Source organism: Polyodon spathula, chromosome 9 (assembly GCF_017654505.1).
Source record: "Polyodon spathula isolate WHYD16114869_AA chromosome 9, ASM1765450v1, whole genome shotgun sequence".
Taxonomy (NCBI): domain Eukaryota; kingdom Metazoa; phylum Chordata; class Actinopteri; order Acipenseriformes; family Polyodontidae; genus Polyodon; species Polyodon spathula.
In genome coordinates, this window is record NC_054542.1 from 22,200,473 (window position 1) to 22,217,911 (window position 17,439).

At 38.4% G+C, this 17,439-nt stretch overlaps 1 protein-coding gene across 3 annotated transcripts; it reads left to right on the plus strand.

Annotated features, from left to right (window-relative positions):
• The first annotated feature begins 1,145 nt into the window (after positions 1-1,145).
• On the plus strand, positions 1,146-17,157 carry LOC121320571 (interleukin-5 receptor subunit alpha-like). 3 transcript variants are annotated; one of them, XM_041259020.1, is made up of 11 exons: positions 1,146-1,301; positions 2,884-2,969; positions 3,416-3,564; positions 4,742-4,877; positions 11,062-11,182; positions 13,091-13,269; positions 13,552-13,700; positions 14,212-14,350; positions 14,978-15,077; positions 15,348-15,429; positions 16,719-17,157. In XM_041259020.1, the coding sequence occupies exons 2-11, from the start codon at positions 2,894-2,896 to the stop codon at positions 16,797-16,799; spliced, it is 1,212 nt and encodes a 403-aa protein (XP_041114954.1). In that variant the 5' UTR covers positions 1,146-1,301; positions 2,884-2,893; the 3' UTR covers positions 16,800-17,157. The 3 variants fall into 3 exon arrangements, with proteins under 3 accessions (XP_041114954.1, XP_041114952.1, XP_041114955.1); XM_041259018.1 differs by lacking the exon at positions 1,146-1,301 and having other exon boundaries at positions 2,736-2,969; XM_041259021.1 differs by lacking the exon at positions 1,146-1,301 and having other exon boundaries at positions 2,736-2,969; positions 3,419-3,564.
• The last annotated feature ends 282 nt before the right edge of the window (positions 17,158-17,439 follow it).

Here is a 17,439-nt window from a genome sequence, read left to right on the forward strand (position 1 = left end):
ATTAAATACAGTGGAAAGTACATAAGATATGATAGTAGCATGTATATGAAATAGTACACTAAATGCAGTGGAAAGTGCATAATACATGATAGTAACAAAATACATAAAATAGTAGCAGCAGCTAATAGCAGATATCAGGTTTAAAGAGCATGGAAAGCAAGGAAGAACAGGTGGGTCTTGAGAGTTGATTTAAAGTGAGCGATGGTGGGAGCATCATGCATCAAAGCTGGGAGAGAGTTCCAAAGAGTCAGAGCCATGAAGCTAAATGAGTGTTGTCCAAGTGCGGTGCACTTTTGCTTGGGGATAACAAGCAGGCCAGAGTCGGAGGACCTCAGCTTGCGGACAGGGACACAGCGAGTCAGCAGGTTGAGGAGGTACTCGGGACCTGTGTGATGAAGGGCATTGTAGGTGAGCAGCTAAACTAAGGAACCAAGAAGAGAACATTCTGGAAACCTAGTTATACAAATATCTATTAGACAGGGACACTACATACTTTCAAATCAAGAAACTTCCTAAGTTAGATGGGGACTCACAGTTTCTGTATGAATGTGTTGAATGTGTCAAATGTAAAAATCATGTCAGAAATACCTACTAAAGTTTTAAAATCAAATTTTTTACCGATTACTATAGAAGGAAAAGTGGCTGCTGCTTAGACCTTAATTATTGTTTTCAAATTTGGTACATCTTCTGATTGCCTCAATAATGCTCTATTAAAGGACTGTTCAATTGTTTCAATGATTCAAACATTATGATTCATGTTTAACCTTTTGCTTCCAGTAGCTATTTATCTTACATTATGGCCCTGGGGTCCAGTTCTAGTTTATCTTTATGTACACTAACTATTTAGTTTAACACAAACTGGTAATACTGTATAAGCATACCAATTTGAGCTTCACACAAGTGTAAAGAATGTTTTTACATAACTTTTTAATAAAGTGCTATTAGGAAATTTCTTTTGACAAAAAACAGTAAAAAAAAAGGCATAGGCTTTAAAAAAAACAGTTCCTGTTTCATTTTGACAGACCTTAAAACAGAGAAAGAAACTTCCTCACACACAAAGAAGTAACTATCTTCTATCTTCTTTAGAACACAGACTTGTTTGATTGTTACCACAACTTTAACCTTGTGTGTGTGTGTGTGTGTGTGTGTGTGATCATAAATAGTTTTAGATTTTTTTAAAAGCAAACTTATAAATATAAATATATAAATGCTCTGTTTTTTTTTATTTTATTTTGGCACCACATTCAGATGGAAAGTTTTCAAGTTTCATTAATCTAAAGCCTTGTGTTGTTATTTCTATGGTAAGTTATTTTTAATTTAATCTATTACGATTATTCTGAGCATTATACTAAACAGTATAAGTGTAATATTCAATATGTGCAATTTGGTGAATGTATTGAATTATAGAAGTGCTTTGGTTCTAATGGTGGATAATGAAACAAAGTGTAAACTTTTAGTGAGTAGAGACACATCTTCAAAAAGTATAGATGAGTCAGCTGGTAATTTTACAAAGCTGGTGCTACAGCACTGACACATATAATATTGGATGTAGTGACTTGATATTTGCAGAATTATGAACATTTCTAGGGATTCATTTGGCGAGGGACCGCAGATGATAAAGTTGTGGAAAGTTTCACATAAAATGGCCATTAATCCTAATTCTTAATAGTTTTCACATATTGAGGAAGAAAAAGGTACAAAAAAGTCACAGTAATGGAAAACTCCAACAATAATGATAAAGACTTAACATAATATGAAAAAAAAAATCAATGGCTGAACAGTGTGTGTGTAATGATGCTTTTATGTATGATACTTGCTATACAGTATTAAGTGGCGACAAAAGTATTGCTGCTTGTTGAATAAAATGTTAACAAAACCAAAAACAGTAATACTACAATTTAAATGATCATACAAATACTGTATAATGCTACCGATGTATTACCTCCATTTTACAGAGGAAGCCAGATGGTTGACGTTTTGGTGTTACTTAGTTTTGGGGTATTTACAGGAGCATTAAGCAATGCTAGCTTGTGAAATAAAACCAACACATACGATATTGTGATTGTTTTCCAAACAGTTGATACAAATATAAAGTTATTTCAATATAAAAGGGGCATTCTGTTGATACAGCATGCATTCCCTGTATCAAAAGGATTTGAATAAGTACTTCAAGTCCTGGAGAGTCAGATAAAAGATATTCAGTCCCTAGGGATGTATTTGAAAACCCTGGTAGTCATTGTAAGCACTTTATTATTGGTGACTGTTAGTGTTGCGTTGCATGAAATATATTTCTGTGTTCTGTTCTGAATGGGACATCTTATCTATTCACCACAGAAGTGACAGGAAGTCACATGCAAATTGAATAGTAATGTTAGATACAGTACGCATTGTAGCAGGTTCACAGATACTAGAATAACTATTTACTGTCTATTTACTACTTAATAACATATACTTCATATCAGAGATTTTTCTAAATTTCTTTCTTTCTTTCTTTTAAGCGGAGTACATAACTTGTCATAAAGTACTCTTGTCATAAAGTACTTTTTTTACATTTCCCTTGCTAAGCTATTTTCTACTGTTTGTAATCAATCTGCATGTTAACGGACTCCAATACTGAGTTGTTATCGTTTTCAACTCCACCTACTCTGCATTTATATAGACAGAGAGAAAAGGAATAGAATGCATTGTTTCATGCTTTGAGTGGAATGAGGAAGTCAAGCTCAAAGCCAGGCAGATTTAGGGAAAAAAATATTACAAGTGCATATTGGAGCAAAAAAAAAAACAGAATCAGAAAATATAAAAAAATATCTACTTACATCAATAAGATACTCTGTAGTACTGTATTGAAAATAAAGTGGATGTGTTTTTATGTTACCTCAACAGACTGTCAAAAATGCCTTCTTCAGTTGCCTTGATTATTTATTTTTGCCTGGTATATTCTGAAGCTATACCGGACAGTGAACAAATTGGTAGGTATGTTTTTAAATCAAGATGATAATGTCAATGCTTTTTAACCGTTAATTACCGGTAAATGATATTCATACTCGAGCATGCAGCAGTTAAGAGGTAATTAATTGCAAGTACCGATACATGATACAGTTCATTTGTTTAATTCAATGTTCAGAGTGCACTGGTAATGTAATAATGTGAAGTACAATTATTTGATTTGTAACTCAAAATGTAATTGCCTTATCAGTTTTTTTATTCTCAAATTAAAGGTAAGAAAATGACAACAAAAATCTAAGCTAACAGTCTGAGTTGTCTTGTGTTCTTTAGCTAACACATTGTACACTGCAGTGAGCAGATTTAAAATAAAGACACTATGTAATCGAGATGTGCAATTAACAATAACAGGCTGTCAGAATATAAATGCACTTTAAATAATCTGAGACTTTCTGTTTTGTACTTGTTACAGTAGAAATTCCCCAGCCTACAGACTTTAATATTACAGAAATACATTTAGGAGTTTTTAACTTCACTTGGAATTCAAACCTACCTTATAATAAGGATTATGCTGTACATTACAAGGTGTGCATTGGGGATCTAGGCAATGAAGACTGTAAGGTAAGTGCTCACTATTAGTTAATTGAATGTATTATAGATATACATCAACTAATGATAATGTTCCCCACACATTAGTAGCAAACCTTTAGGCTTAGAGGGCATGCGACCTTCCACCATGATCTTGATAAAAATATCTGAAAAAGACAAGAGAGTTTCGTAGCAATCCCATATCAGGGTTTTATTTCTGTGGAAATGGAGAAGTTTGTAACGGCACTAGATTTACAGCACTAACGGCTTGATTATTTTATTCATCACTTTGCACATAAAGTAAGTCACTGCAGTGCTAATGTGCCAATGAGAAGGACCACCCTCTCCAACAGTGGTCTTAATGCCAATGGTTCTGTTTTGTCAAATTTTAAGCAGTCTTACTCAGATTCCGAAGTCACCTCATTAATTAAGATCCCTGGTTAGCCTCAGTTCCCGCTGTCAAGCCAATTGATTCTTTTCATCCACCAAATTTAAGCAACGAATGTTACCAAACTACTGAATCCAAGATGCCGCTGTCTGGGAAGTTTCTGTTTGGACTCGTCTAACCAGTAGGAGTAACTGAAGCGCTATGGGGCAAACTATCCCCAGTCAATTTTCATGTTGGAGCGCAAAGGCCAATGTGGGCTTTCAGCCAAGATGTTACCACTTCTACTAATTTTTTTCATTTAATCAATTTTACTTCATGTTCACATACAAAACTACTCTATCACAGATAATGTTCTCCTTTATTTAAGTGACAGTGCCCATTGATGAATGCTCTACAGCTTGATAGCTGACCACGACTGGAGTTGTGAGTCCTGAGCTGAAAACAAGGGTGCGAATTAAATTCAAAGTCAACTATCACACGGTAGAGCCTTAATCCAGAGGACACTATCGCTATTAGAATTTGTTTTCTCATTATTTTCTTTAAAATGTCACTTTAAAACCTAGATTTACCTTGAACTTATAATTCCTCATGTACCCTTCTGTTGAGAAAGGTTTTAGGAAAATTGTCACAAAACTTTATTAAACAAATAACTTTTTATTTGTCAGAGTTATAGTTTCTCTCAATAGTTCCTGCAGCGGGCATATAGCTTCTGAGCCCCTCTAGAGCTCAAAACTGATTAGCTGATGGTACTAAATAGTTTACTTTTTTCTTCTGTGAGGTATGAATGTTTTTAATCAATTTCAACATTGTTTGTCTTAACAGGAAAAGACGAGTAAATTTGCTTATTTTAGAAGATTTATATCGAGAGGAGTTTTTGCAAAAGTTAAAACTGTTGTGTCTGTTTCTAATAGAACAGTTGAAAGCAATTGGACCATAAGGGATTTTCCGCTATCAAAAGGTAGGACTTTTATAGTGTTAATCACTTCCCATTTAATTTAATGAGCTAAGGTACTTAGATTTGGCATACATTTATATCCATCGCTGTTTTATGCATGGATTTAGTTCCTCTAGTACTGTACATATTGTGTTGTAATGTAGAAGCTAATATCCAATTCCTATTCTCAGATGGCTTTGAGAGTTTATATGTCACTTCAGAGAGAAACATATGTTTTGCAAAATAGCAACCATGCAGAGAATGTGGTATTATAGAAATATGGATCATTCTTTGCTGTAGAGGTATCAAAATAGTATTTAATATCTGTGCCAATGATTTGATTATTTTAAATAAGAACCAAATTTTTTCTTCAAATAGAAGTAGATGTGAATACATTTTTGAGTAAAAGTTCAGAATTATTTCACTGTTCAATATCCCTTCTAGTTCTGAGTGTATTGTACCATAAAATACAGATTTTACAATAGGAAAATGGCCTCTCACAATTTTGCCTGTTGTAATTGATCTTATCTCACCTATCTGATTTAATTACTTTTCAGTTTGGTAGATGTTTAGACTAGGTATATTACATTGGACATATTTCTGTATTGGAGAATGACCCATACATATTGAAATGTAATTACCTTTTTCTCAGTGGTATGTTATCCACTGAACGCACTGTACGGATATGCTACTGTAAGGTATTGAAGCACAGTCTTCAGATTCTACTGTATCTAAACTGTGTGCCACTCAGCTTCTGGAGAGAGTACATTACAATTGCAGCTTTAGCTAAGGGTATATATAGTGCCTATAGAAAGTCTACACCCCCTTGAACTTTTTTCACATTTTGTTGTGTCAGTGCCTCCGAGCTTCATGCATTTAAATGAGGATTTTTGTCCACTTATCTACATACCATACTCCACACTGTTAAGAGGAAAAAAGTTTTTATTGAGAAAAAAATTGCATATTAAAAATACAAAAACTAAAAGATCATAATTGGATAAGTCTCCACCCCCCTGAATTAATACTTGGTGGAAGCACCTTTGGCAGCAATTACATCTGTGAGTCTGTTGGGATAGGTTTCTACCAACTTTACACACCTAGATTTGACAATATTTGACCATTCTTCTTTACAAAACTGTTCCAGCTCTGTCAAGTTCCTTGGGGAGAGTTGATGGACAGGAATCTTCAAGTCATGCCACAAATGTTCGATTGGATTTAGGTCGGGGCTTTGACTGGGCCACTCAAGGACATTTACCTTTTTGTTCCTTAGCCACTCCAGTGTAGCTTTGGCTGTGTGCTTTGGGTCGTTGTCAAGCTGAAAGGTGAACTTCACTCTTAGTTTCAGCTTTCTTGCAGAGGGCAGCAGGTTTTCCTCAAGGACTTCTCTGTACTTTGCTCCATTCATTTTCCCTTCTATCCTGACAAGTACCCGAGTCCCTGCCGATGAGAAACATCCCCATTACATGATGCTGCCACCACCATGCTTCACAGTAGGGATGGTGTTCTTTGGGTGATGCGCTGTACTGGGTTTGCACCAAACATAACGCTTTGTATTTAGGCCAAAAAGTTAAATTTTAGTTTCAGACCACAAAACTTTTGGCCACATGGCTACAGAATCTCTGGAGTGTTTTTTTGAACTACTTCAAACATGATTCAAGGTGGGCTTTCTTGAGTAATGGCTTCTTTCTTGCCACCCTACCATACAGGGCAGATTTGTTGAGTGCTTGGGATATTATTGTCACATGCACACTTTGACCAGTCTTGGCCATAAAAGTCTGTAGCTCTTGCAAAGTTGCCATTGGCCTATTGGTAGCCTCTCTGATCAGTCTCCTTCTTGCTTGGTAATCCAGTTTGGAGGGATGGCCTGATCTAGGCAGGGTCTTGATGGTGCCATACACCTTCCACTTCTTAGTAATCATCTTGACCATGCTCCAAGAGATATCCAAGGCCTTTGATATTTTTTTATACCCATCCCCTGATCTGTTCCTTTCAACAACTTTGTCCCGGAGTTCTTTTGAAATCACCTTGGTGCTTATGGTTGACTCTTTGCTTTGAAATGCACTGCCCAGCAGAGGGAACCTACAAGAACTGCTGAATTTGACCTGAAATCATGTGAATCACTACAATTCAACAGGTGGAGGCCACGTAAGTTGATGTGTGATTTTGAAGCCGACTGGTTACACCTGAGCTAATTTAGGATTGCTATTACAAAGGTGGCGATGTCGAGGGAACCCGACCTGGCAACCATCATCGCCGAAAAGGCCAACATCAGGTGCGACATCCTCGGCTTGTGCGAGACGAGGCGTCGAGAACCGCTGCACGTGCGCTGGGAAGACGGGTCGACAGTCGCTCTAGGCGCCAGCGAGGGGAACAGGACTGTCGGCGCCGTCGGTTTCATCGTCTCCAAGCGATGGGCGCCTTTCATAGACGAGGTCGACCTGACCAACTCCCAAGTCGGTTTGCTCACACTGCTGCTGCCCAACAAGACCACCATTCGCATCATGCAGGCCTACGCGCCAACGGCAGCTGCAGACGACGACGACATTGAGCTGTTCTATGAGGCTGTCGAAGCGGCCATCGCCCATCGAGCCACATACCACATCCTGATGGGCGACTTCAACGCCAAGGTGGGCCGGGGGCTGGACAATGAGCAGTTCATTGGCCCGTCCGGCAGCGACGACCGGAACGAACGGGGCGAGCGGCTGGCAGCTATGGCCGAGTCCAACCGGCTCTACATCGGCAACAGCTTCTTCCAGAAGCGCCTCGGCCGGTGCTGGACGTGGCTGTCGCCCAATGGGGCGACCAAGAATGAGATTGACTACATCCTCTGCAGCCACCGCCACATCCTCCGGGACGTCTCGTCATTGGGAAGGCGTTCTGCACTGGCAGAGACCACCGACTGCTCAGGGCCAAACTGGCCATCGACGCCAGGGTGGAGAAGCGCGCATTGGCAGCCAGCAACAAGGCACAGCGACAGCGGCAGTCCACCACCGACCCGACCGTCTTCAGGCACATCGTCAACAACACCAACTGGGCGCAGACCGACGACGACATCACCAACGACTACGACCAATTCGCGAACAAGCTCCGGTCAGCACGCGATGCAGCTGCAAAGCCGAGCACCAACAACCGAGCCAACCGAATATTGGACAACACCAAAGCCCTTCTTCAGAAAAGGCGGCAAATGCGGGCAGACGGCGCTGACCACGTCGAGTATGGCCTACTCTGCAAGCTGATCCGGGCGCGGCTCAAAACCGACCTGGAGCAGTACAAGAACAAGCGCCTGCTAGCAGCCGCCGAAGAGCGAAAGAGCCTGAAGAAGTGTAGACGGCTGATGCAGCAGAAACGCGGCCAGATTCCGGCATTGAAGACAGCCGACGGGCGGACGACCAGATCCCGATCGGGCATTGAGGCCGAATGCAGCCGCTTCTACTGCGACCTCTTCACTAGCAAAGTCCCAGTCGATCCGCCCGACCTGCAACACGACACACTGCCAGCCATTTCGCCGGTGCTTATCAGCGAGGTCCAATACGCGATCGAGAAGACCGAGAAGGACCGAGCGCCCGGGCTGGACGGCATTGAGATTGAGCTGTTCACGGACGCTATGGGCAGCCTTGGCCAGCCATTTCAGTCGCTACTTTGCGCAAAGAAAGATCCTGGACCAGTGGAAGACGGCCAGGACAGTGCTGCTGTATAAGAAGGGCGACCACGAGCAGCTCAGCAACTACCGGCCCATCTGGCTCCTGTGCACCACTTATAAGATCTTCACCAAGGTGCTGCTCAACTGACTGGCCAAGCAGTTAGACGAACAACAGCCACCCGAACAAGCCGGCTTCAGGGCCGGCTACAGCACCATGGACCACATTCATGTGCTGAACCAACTGCTGGAAAAGAGCCGCGAGTACAAGACCTTCTTGGTGTTCGCCTTCGTCGACTACGAAAAGGCCTTTGACACAGCCGAGATGAACGCCGTGCTACTCGCCCTCCAACAACAGGGCATCGGTAACGAGTATATAGCCCTCTTGCAGGAATTGAACAGTGGCTGCACCACCGACATCAACCTATTCGACTGACCACTGCGCATCACAGTCGGCCGTGGGGTCAAGCAGGGTGACCCGATATCGCCCAAGCTTTTCACCGCCTGCCTGGAGCACGTATTCCGCCAGCTCAACAGGGACAACACCGGCATCAAGATCAACGGCTGATGGCTCAACCACCTGCGCTTTGCCGACGATATCGTGCTGATCGGCAGCTCGGTGGCCGACGTGCAGCAGCGACTGACTGAACTCAACCAGGCCGGTGCCACAGTCGGCCTCAAGATCAACATGGCCAAGACCAAGTGGACGCGAAACTAACAGGTCGCCGACAACACCATTCACATCGGCCAGAACCAAATCGAACAGGTCGACAGCTACATCTATCTGGGCCAAGAACTGACGATGGAGCACAAGAACAGCCGCGAGCTAGCGCGCAGACGGAAGGCCGCCTGGATCAGCTACGCCTCCATCGCCGAGGTGGTCAACAACATGGGCAACGACATGACCCGGCGCGCCGAATTGTTCAACAGCACCGTGCTGCCGGCCATGCTTTATGGCGCAGAGACATGGTCGCTGACTGCGGCCGACCGGCTGAAACTGGCCGTCACCGAACGGGCGATCGAGCGCCGGATGGTTGGGGTCAAGCGGACGGACCGGATCAGTAACGAGCAGATACGGCAGATGACCAAGGTCAAGGACGCGGTCCAGTTGGCCGACAAGTCGAAGAAGTGCTGGGCCGGCCACCTGGCAAGGAGGACCGACGGCCGATGGACACTGGCCGTGACTGAATGGCTGCCACTCGACATCAAAAGACCGCTCGGTCGTCCAGCCACTCGGTGGAGAGACCAGCTCCGACAAGAAATGGGACGGAATTGGATGTGCCTGGCACGAGACCGAAAGGCTTGGGTACTCCGCTGTGGTCTGCGTCGACCAGACTAATAGCTGGCGACGATTAACAGACCGATTGATTGATTGATTGATTACAAGGGGGGTGGGCACTTATACAAGGAAGCTATTTCAGTTTTTATTTTTAATTAATTTTTTAACTTGGAAGTTGTAGGGTAGATCAATGAAAAAAAAATAAAAAAAATAATGGATTTTAATTCCTGGAAGGCAACAAAAGGTGAACATTTTGAAAGGGGGTGTAGACTTTCTATAGGCACTTTACATCTTAAAACCAAAGTAATTCTAATATAAACATATCAAACAGAAAAGACCATATTTATATCTGTTTTACAAAATGAACTAGGAGTTAGGGTTACACTACTAGGTGCATGAATCTGTATGTACTTAAAAGTTATCTTGCTGTAGAATAAATTTTCACCTTCACAAGACTCAAGATAGTTATCGTTGTTGTCAGCCTAAAAAGCAAAGTGATGTTAGTGGTTTTTTCAAAGAAAATATAATTTAAATATAGTTTTAAAAACACAGTGCAAGTGTTGGTGGCTGATTATGAAATGCAAGCTTGTTTTTTGTGTTAAAAAACAGTTGCGAACATCGGTTCGCTCACTCTTTATAGACCAATACTCTGAGTCCATTAAGGTTGTTCTTGTCTGTCTGTCACACTCTATATGGTGAACATGATAACTGTTCTGATTATGTACCACTCCATCAATTTTTATCGTACACTTCTAGCCTAGATGTTTATAATCCGATTTTAATCAAATATTTGAAAACATTCAAGCACTGTCTGATTATTATGCAGACCCTCTCTGTACGTGAGTGCACTGTTTAGTGTATGCTATCAATATATATATTATAATATATATATATATATATATATATATATATATATATGTGTGTGTTGTGTTAAAGACATGATTGATTGCAAGGAAGGGTTTCTCTCTGAAGTCGTTCCTTCCCAAAGAGAGTTTTCAGAGGGGTTAAGTAACAGTCCACAGTTTCTGAGGGGGCAGAAATTAAGGTCATTTCTAAAATCCCCTTACAGTAAAAAAAAAAATATTAATAATAATAATAATAATAATAATAATAATAATAATAATAATAATAATAATAATAATAATAATAATAATAATATTCTGAAAAAATAGATGGTAAGATAAGTATGTAGATAAGTATCTTTTTAAGAAGTTGACTAAAATAGATACTTAACTACTTTAATTTCTTGAAAGACATCATCATGACTGTCTGATTTTGATTTATCTCCTCAGGCATAACTGAACAAGCACTACAGAATGTGTCCTGCATTTTGTACAACTTTGACCATATAAACTGTACGTGGGAAACAGCAAAGGAAGTACCAGTTGATGCACAGTACTCAGTTTATTTTTGGTAAATATATTATATATAAGGCTTCTGATTTTTTATTTTAATCGAAACAGATACAACCCCCAAAACAAACAAACAAAATTGAATCGATGTATCTTTAATAAACATCTGAAAGGAAAAACACTGGAAATGATTACTCAATTCATGTTGACTTCACCCCCTTCCCAGTGCAGTTAGCTGTGCAATGTCCCTCCTTCCTAACTTGTATCTAGCATTGATTCATTCTGAGTACTTTAAACCAGCCCCAACTACTGAGTGACAGCAAATTCCTACATTTCTATTGGAGAGTCTGTGAGTCTGCAGACAGGAAGGATTGCACACGCTTGTGAGATTTAAAACAAGATTACAATTAGACACGCAGAATTGTTGTTGCTCACGGAATTTTAAACAGAATTACAAATTGTGAAGTACATTTTTAAACATGCCTAGACACAAAAAAACCCAGAAGAATATGCTCGCAACCATAAGATTTAGTTGTGGAAGACAGCAAAGGAAAGAACGCAGTGTGCAAGCACGGTACTGTTGAGTTACTATACATACTGTGCCAGGTCAAATACTGCCAAGAATTTTGGAAGTAACCGATAAAAAGAATCTCATACAGTATATAAAAAGCGAAAGCCCTGAAAAAAAAAAAAGTATTTCATGGCATCTACATAAAATACCTGAAAATAACACCAAAAAATGTAACTAATAAACACAGATAAACCAAAGCTCTAATTATATAACTCCTGCAGGAGTGCACAATGTCAATAGTTATGGTATTGATACAATACCAATTATTAGGCCTCCAAGCTGGCTTGGGAAGCCTATTGTTATTGTAAAGATTTATTTATTTATAATTTTTTTCGTCGTTTTTCCTCCCCAAACTTTAAACTGCTCCTGTTTGCATGCGGTGTAATCAATCAACATGAAACTTGGCAGGTATCACCCTGTGCAGATTACAGTTCAGATGCAAAAATAAATTGAGCTCCTGCATCAACCAAGATGGCGGCCTGATGCATTTTTGGGAAAAACCTTTCAAAATATTATTCTTGGGAACCAGTGAACTGATTGATCTGAAACTTTGCATATGTCATCATCAACCAACCCCCTTAAAGTTTGCAAAGCAGAAGTTGCTGCGATAAATTTTACTTTCAAAATGGCTGCCACCAAATTCACCAAAATGCACCCCAAACATCAAACTGCTTCTGTTTTACTACAACATGATTCAATACCTAGTGTTTGTTGCTGTACATTGTTGTGTCCAATTCCTGTCTCTTCTGTACTGGCTCTACAGCTGATGTTTTGTGCGAGGAAGCTGGCAGTTCTCCGCTAATAGTAGGCCTAATATTTCCATCTGCTGCTGACAGTGTCATTGTCCAGCCACTTTTAAACCATTTACTGTATACTTTCTTAGCATTTTCAGCTTCTTTTTTCAAAACTGTAGCTGCCTTTTCTGTTCCCTGGCTTTGCACAACCCGATTTTTCCTTTGGCAGCATATCTGACATCTGACTGAATAGAGCTTTTACTTTCCTGCCTCAGTCCACACGCAGACTTTTTCTTTTGGACTGTTATGAAAAAGGAGGTGGGGATGTTATCATGGAATTTGCATTAAAAAAGTATTTATTATGTATTGGTATTACATTTTTTTTCTTCAGACATAATGTTTTCTCTTTGTTGGTGATATCTTACTTTACGAACAAACAGCAGCTGTTTGTTTCACACAGTGAACATCCTCATATTACTAAAATATTAATTAAATTTTGTGATTTAATCAGATCAATAATTGGATCTCTATTTAGGATAGAAATATCAATAATTTAGGTCGATCTGCCCACTCCTAACCTACTGCCTAACTCATTTAACAGGGAGTTGATACAATAATGTAATGGATGTCACATATAATTCAGTGTCACATACTTTCTCTTTAGGCAAAAAAATAGAGTTTTTCCATGTCATCAATTTATTAGAAATGACCAGAGGAAAATTACTGGATGCCACAGCAAAAAAGGGATGGCTTTTCTTGATGACAAAGTTCACATACTCATCAACATGTCAGGGGCAGACTTCTATTCTGCTCCCAGATTCAGATTTGAGGCATATAAAATAGGTAAGAAAATACATGCTTGAAGTGTTGCCAGGTAAAGGCGTTTAGAATATTTCTAATTTACTTTTACATTAACCCTTTTGATTTCTGGATATCTATTCCACAGAAATATTGTTAATAAATGAAGAGCCTGGCACTCACAGCAATCGTGCAATGTTATCATTATTTCTTTTTTACATAAAATTGTGTGCTACATGCATTTTGTGTACATTGTTTGGCCCAATCCTTGTAAATCTGATACAGTGAAGAGTATAAAAAAATACAACTTTTTTTTTTGTTTTTCAGAGAAGCTCAACCCACCAGAAAATATTACAATAGCAAAAAAACCAGATGGTCTACACATTGTATGGGATCAACCGTATTCATTAATTACCAACCAAAAAATGTGCTTTATTTATGAAGTAAACCTAAGTGAAAATGAACGATTCTATGAGGTAATGTATTTGCACGGGATAGGAGGGGCCAATGTACTTGCTGGTGTAGAAGTGCTAACCGATGTTTTTCAAAATATACTTCAGATACAGTAATGACACACTAAACACTAAAAAAACAAGAGTATGTTAGGATTTTAAGTGTGCTGACTTGAACAAGTTGAGCATGGCTTCTTGTAAGGTAAGGCCTGTGTCAGGTGAGCGGCCTGATCTCTCCCAGGAAATGCAAAAAGACACTCTCATGTAAATAAAATGCTGTGGATGTATTTACATCCCATAGGCTACAATAGGGATCTGACTTAAAATGTTACAATCCTACCTTGCTTTTTTTAGTTTTAACAGTATGCTTTAGATTTAAATAGAAATATGAAATAATATATATTTTTTTTTTTTTTAGCTCTCAAAATATTTTTTGGATTGAAAAATGTCCTGCAGAATTATATGACTGATAAATCAAGCTGCTGGACTTTTGACTAAAATCTTTCTTTTTTTTTTTTTTTTTTTTTTGCTTTAGCCATTGGAAATCACAACAGATAACAAATATTCTATAACAACTTTTGACCAAACTAAGATCTATTCTTTACGAATACGAGCAAAGAAATCATCATCTTGTAGAGAAAACTTATTTTGGAGTGACTGGAGTAAAATCTTTAGTAAGTTGTTTGTTTCTTTACTAAAAAATGTTACTTCTGGTTCCAAATTAGCAACATGAACTGAGAGCTTCATTACCATCCAATACTGGTCTCTTTGAGATTCCATTGGAAAGCACAGAGAGACATATAGTAGCAAAGAACCAATATGTATTTTAAGGGATTATAAAACCATTGACCTTTGTAAAGCACAGAAAATAACTTACATAAATCATGTATGAGAAAATCAGTTAATTTGTCACAATTACAGTATGTCAAATCCAGTGTAAACATATAATCTTGTTTATAGAACATAAGGCTTAATTTGAAAGTTAAAAAACAACTTATTTTTTATGTTTAATACTAGTTCTAAAAGTTAAAACATTGTGTTTAGGGTGGACCTTGTTAAAAACAACAACACTTTGCACAGTTTGAGAAGACAAACTGCTTGAGATGACGTCTGTTTTAGCAATAGCAAAACTGTGTTGGGGAAAATTAGTTAAACTGCAGAATCACTGGTAATTTACCGTGATAAACTTTCATTAGGGCTATTCCCTAAACAGTTAGTTATTGATTAATAACGAATACTGCATTGCTAATTTCCTGAAATGATGTTTTCATGTATGTTTTTGTTCTGTTTCATTCTTTTAGCGATAAATGACAGATCTCCTGATCCTACAGTACCATTAGTTGTCACAGCTGCGGTTGTGGCTGCTTTGTTTCTTATTGTGTTAAAGTGGAAAGGAGCAAAGTAAGTTGTGCATTTTTCACATTTTCTTTTTGTATACAAAAAGAAACCTGAAATAAACTCAGTCCACACAATTTATATGACCATGTTTCCTTAAAATGAATACCAGTAGAAATGAACAGAACAGCTAAACTTTCACAGCAACAAACATATTGGAATTTTTAAACACAAGCAAAATATAATCTAAAAATAAACAATAAATGTTTACTTATATCAGCCCATATTCCCCTTCTATGTTAATGCATCATAATAATGTATGTATGTCTGTTTTAGGGTTTTGCTAAAACTTTTCCCGCCAATTCCTAGCCCTACCAATAAAATGAAGCAGTGGTTGGAAAAAGAAGACACTATCCAGGTAAGGAGCACTGTTAAACTTTTTAAATAATCCAGATCCTTTTGTAGTAATTTATTGCTAGAAATTCTATGTACCTTCAGTCGTAAACCCACTCCCCTGTGGTGTTGGTCCCTTAAACATCTCTTTAATAGTACAAAAAAGGCTATGTTTCCAGTATTAGTAACGCAGTGTATTGTGAAAACACACATATGCACCAAACAGATAATGCTATTCATAAAACAGGATTCACAGGAGATTTTTCTTTTCATTATTCCACTGTTTAGACTTCTGAGCTCACTTCTGCAGACACAGGCTTCCTCACTCAAGCTCCTGACATACAATGTAATGCAAAATGAAGTCGGATTTAAAAACCTCTTCCTAGAGGCGTGTGATTGTGCGTGGAATGTAGAAATCTTGCAGATATATATATATTATATATATTATATATATATAAAAAATTTAACCCATTTGTGGTTCAACATATTTGTTTGAGGCTACATTTTCAACAAAAACCAACATGAAATCAAAAGAATGCAGCAGATAATATTAATGTGTCAATAATGTTCACTTTGTCTGCTCTTGTTCATTTTATTGTTGGTGAATTTTGGAGCCCTTTGACGTCCACCAAAATAGAATACATGATTGGCCTCAACTTATTTTAATAGATGATTTTATTGCAAGTTATCTCGAAAACGACTTTCTGAAGCTGCTGAAAATTGGAAATGGCCCTGCAGATTATTTTTAAATGGAATAGCAAAAACAATGATCCCAATAGTCTTAAATATGCCAAATAAGATAATACCTGCCTATAATATATAGAGGACACGGCATTAAAAACCACAGACAAACAGACAGTATTTCTGTCATGGGTGGATGTGGCAATAACAAACAGTGCTGTTTTTAAATGATACGCAGAATGCTTAGCAACAGAATGTATTAGTGGTGCAGCACGTCACAATGGAAAAAACCTCCAAAACATCTAGCCAGTAACTTTCCATGACATCAAAATAACTTTAGCCACATGAGTGGAAATATAGCCACATGAGTGGTGTGATTTTGTTTCTCTATGTGCATCTCTTATCGACTGGGACACATGTATTCAGATATTTATTCAGATATGATATTAGTTCAAAGGCAAACTGGATTTCTGAGTATGCTCAAATTTTCAAAATTGCTCCTAGTAATTCAGATGCAATTAGAACTTAAATGTCTCCTCTTTGAAAATACAGCCCAGTAATACAATATTAATGTGTATTTAATTTAAACATTACACTTGCAGTTGGCAAATAAACCTTTTTCTGCCTTTACAGCCTTACAATCCAAGGGAACACCCAACATACATTGAGAACATTATTAAAATTGAAGAAAATGAAGAAAATGATAAATTGTGAAGATGCCAATATTTATAAATTAAGAAGAAAAGTAACTGATAAACTGATTACTCACTATTGTAATAATTACCTAAAACAGTAGCTAATTTCCTCTGCAAATTCAAAATGTCTTCTGTTATGCCTTAGTATGCTTTAAGACCATTTTTATAGTTCAAGGCAAAATGGCTTGACTGTGCTTCTCTATAACATTTTTTTTTCTCCCAGTTGTGACCACATGTTCTGAGGGGACATTTTAATATATTGACTTCTAGGAATACTAATCATAGCTGTCCAATGAGAGCAGAACAATGTTTTCAGTGGTTTGTGTTTTGGGATTGTATGACTTACATCGCCAGTAAACATTTACGCTGTACAGAAATATCTGTATTTGTGCAAGAATATGTAAATCTGTGTCTTTACTTGACTGCCCATGCATGTAACATTACATGACATGCTTTATATGTGATGCTAGATTCAAAGACCCTGGTGTATTGGAAAAAATAGATCAGAGCACATGTCATCTTAAATAGAAAGAAAAAAAAAAAAAAAAAAAAAAAAAAAAAGCCTACATAGCTCTAGGCTTCTAGTTCCAGTGAAAACAAGTGTGTCTTGAAAGTGTTTGTGATTTTTGATACCTGTCTGTTGTTTGTCAATGTAAGTT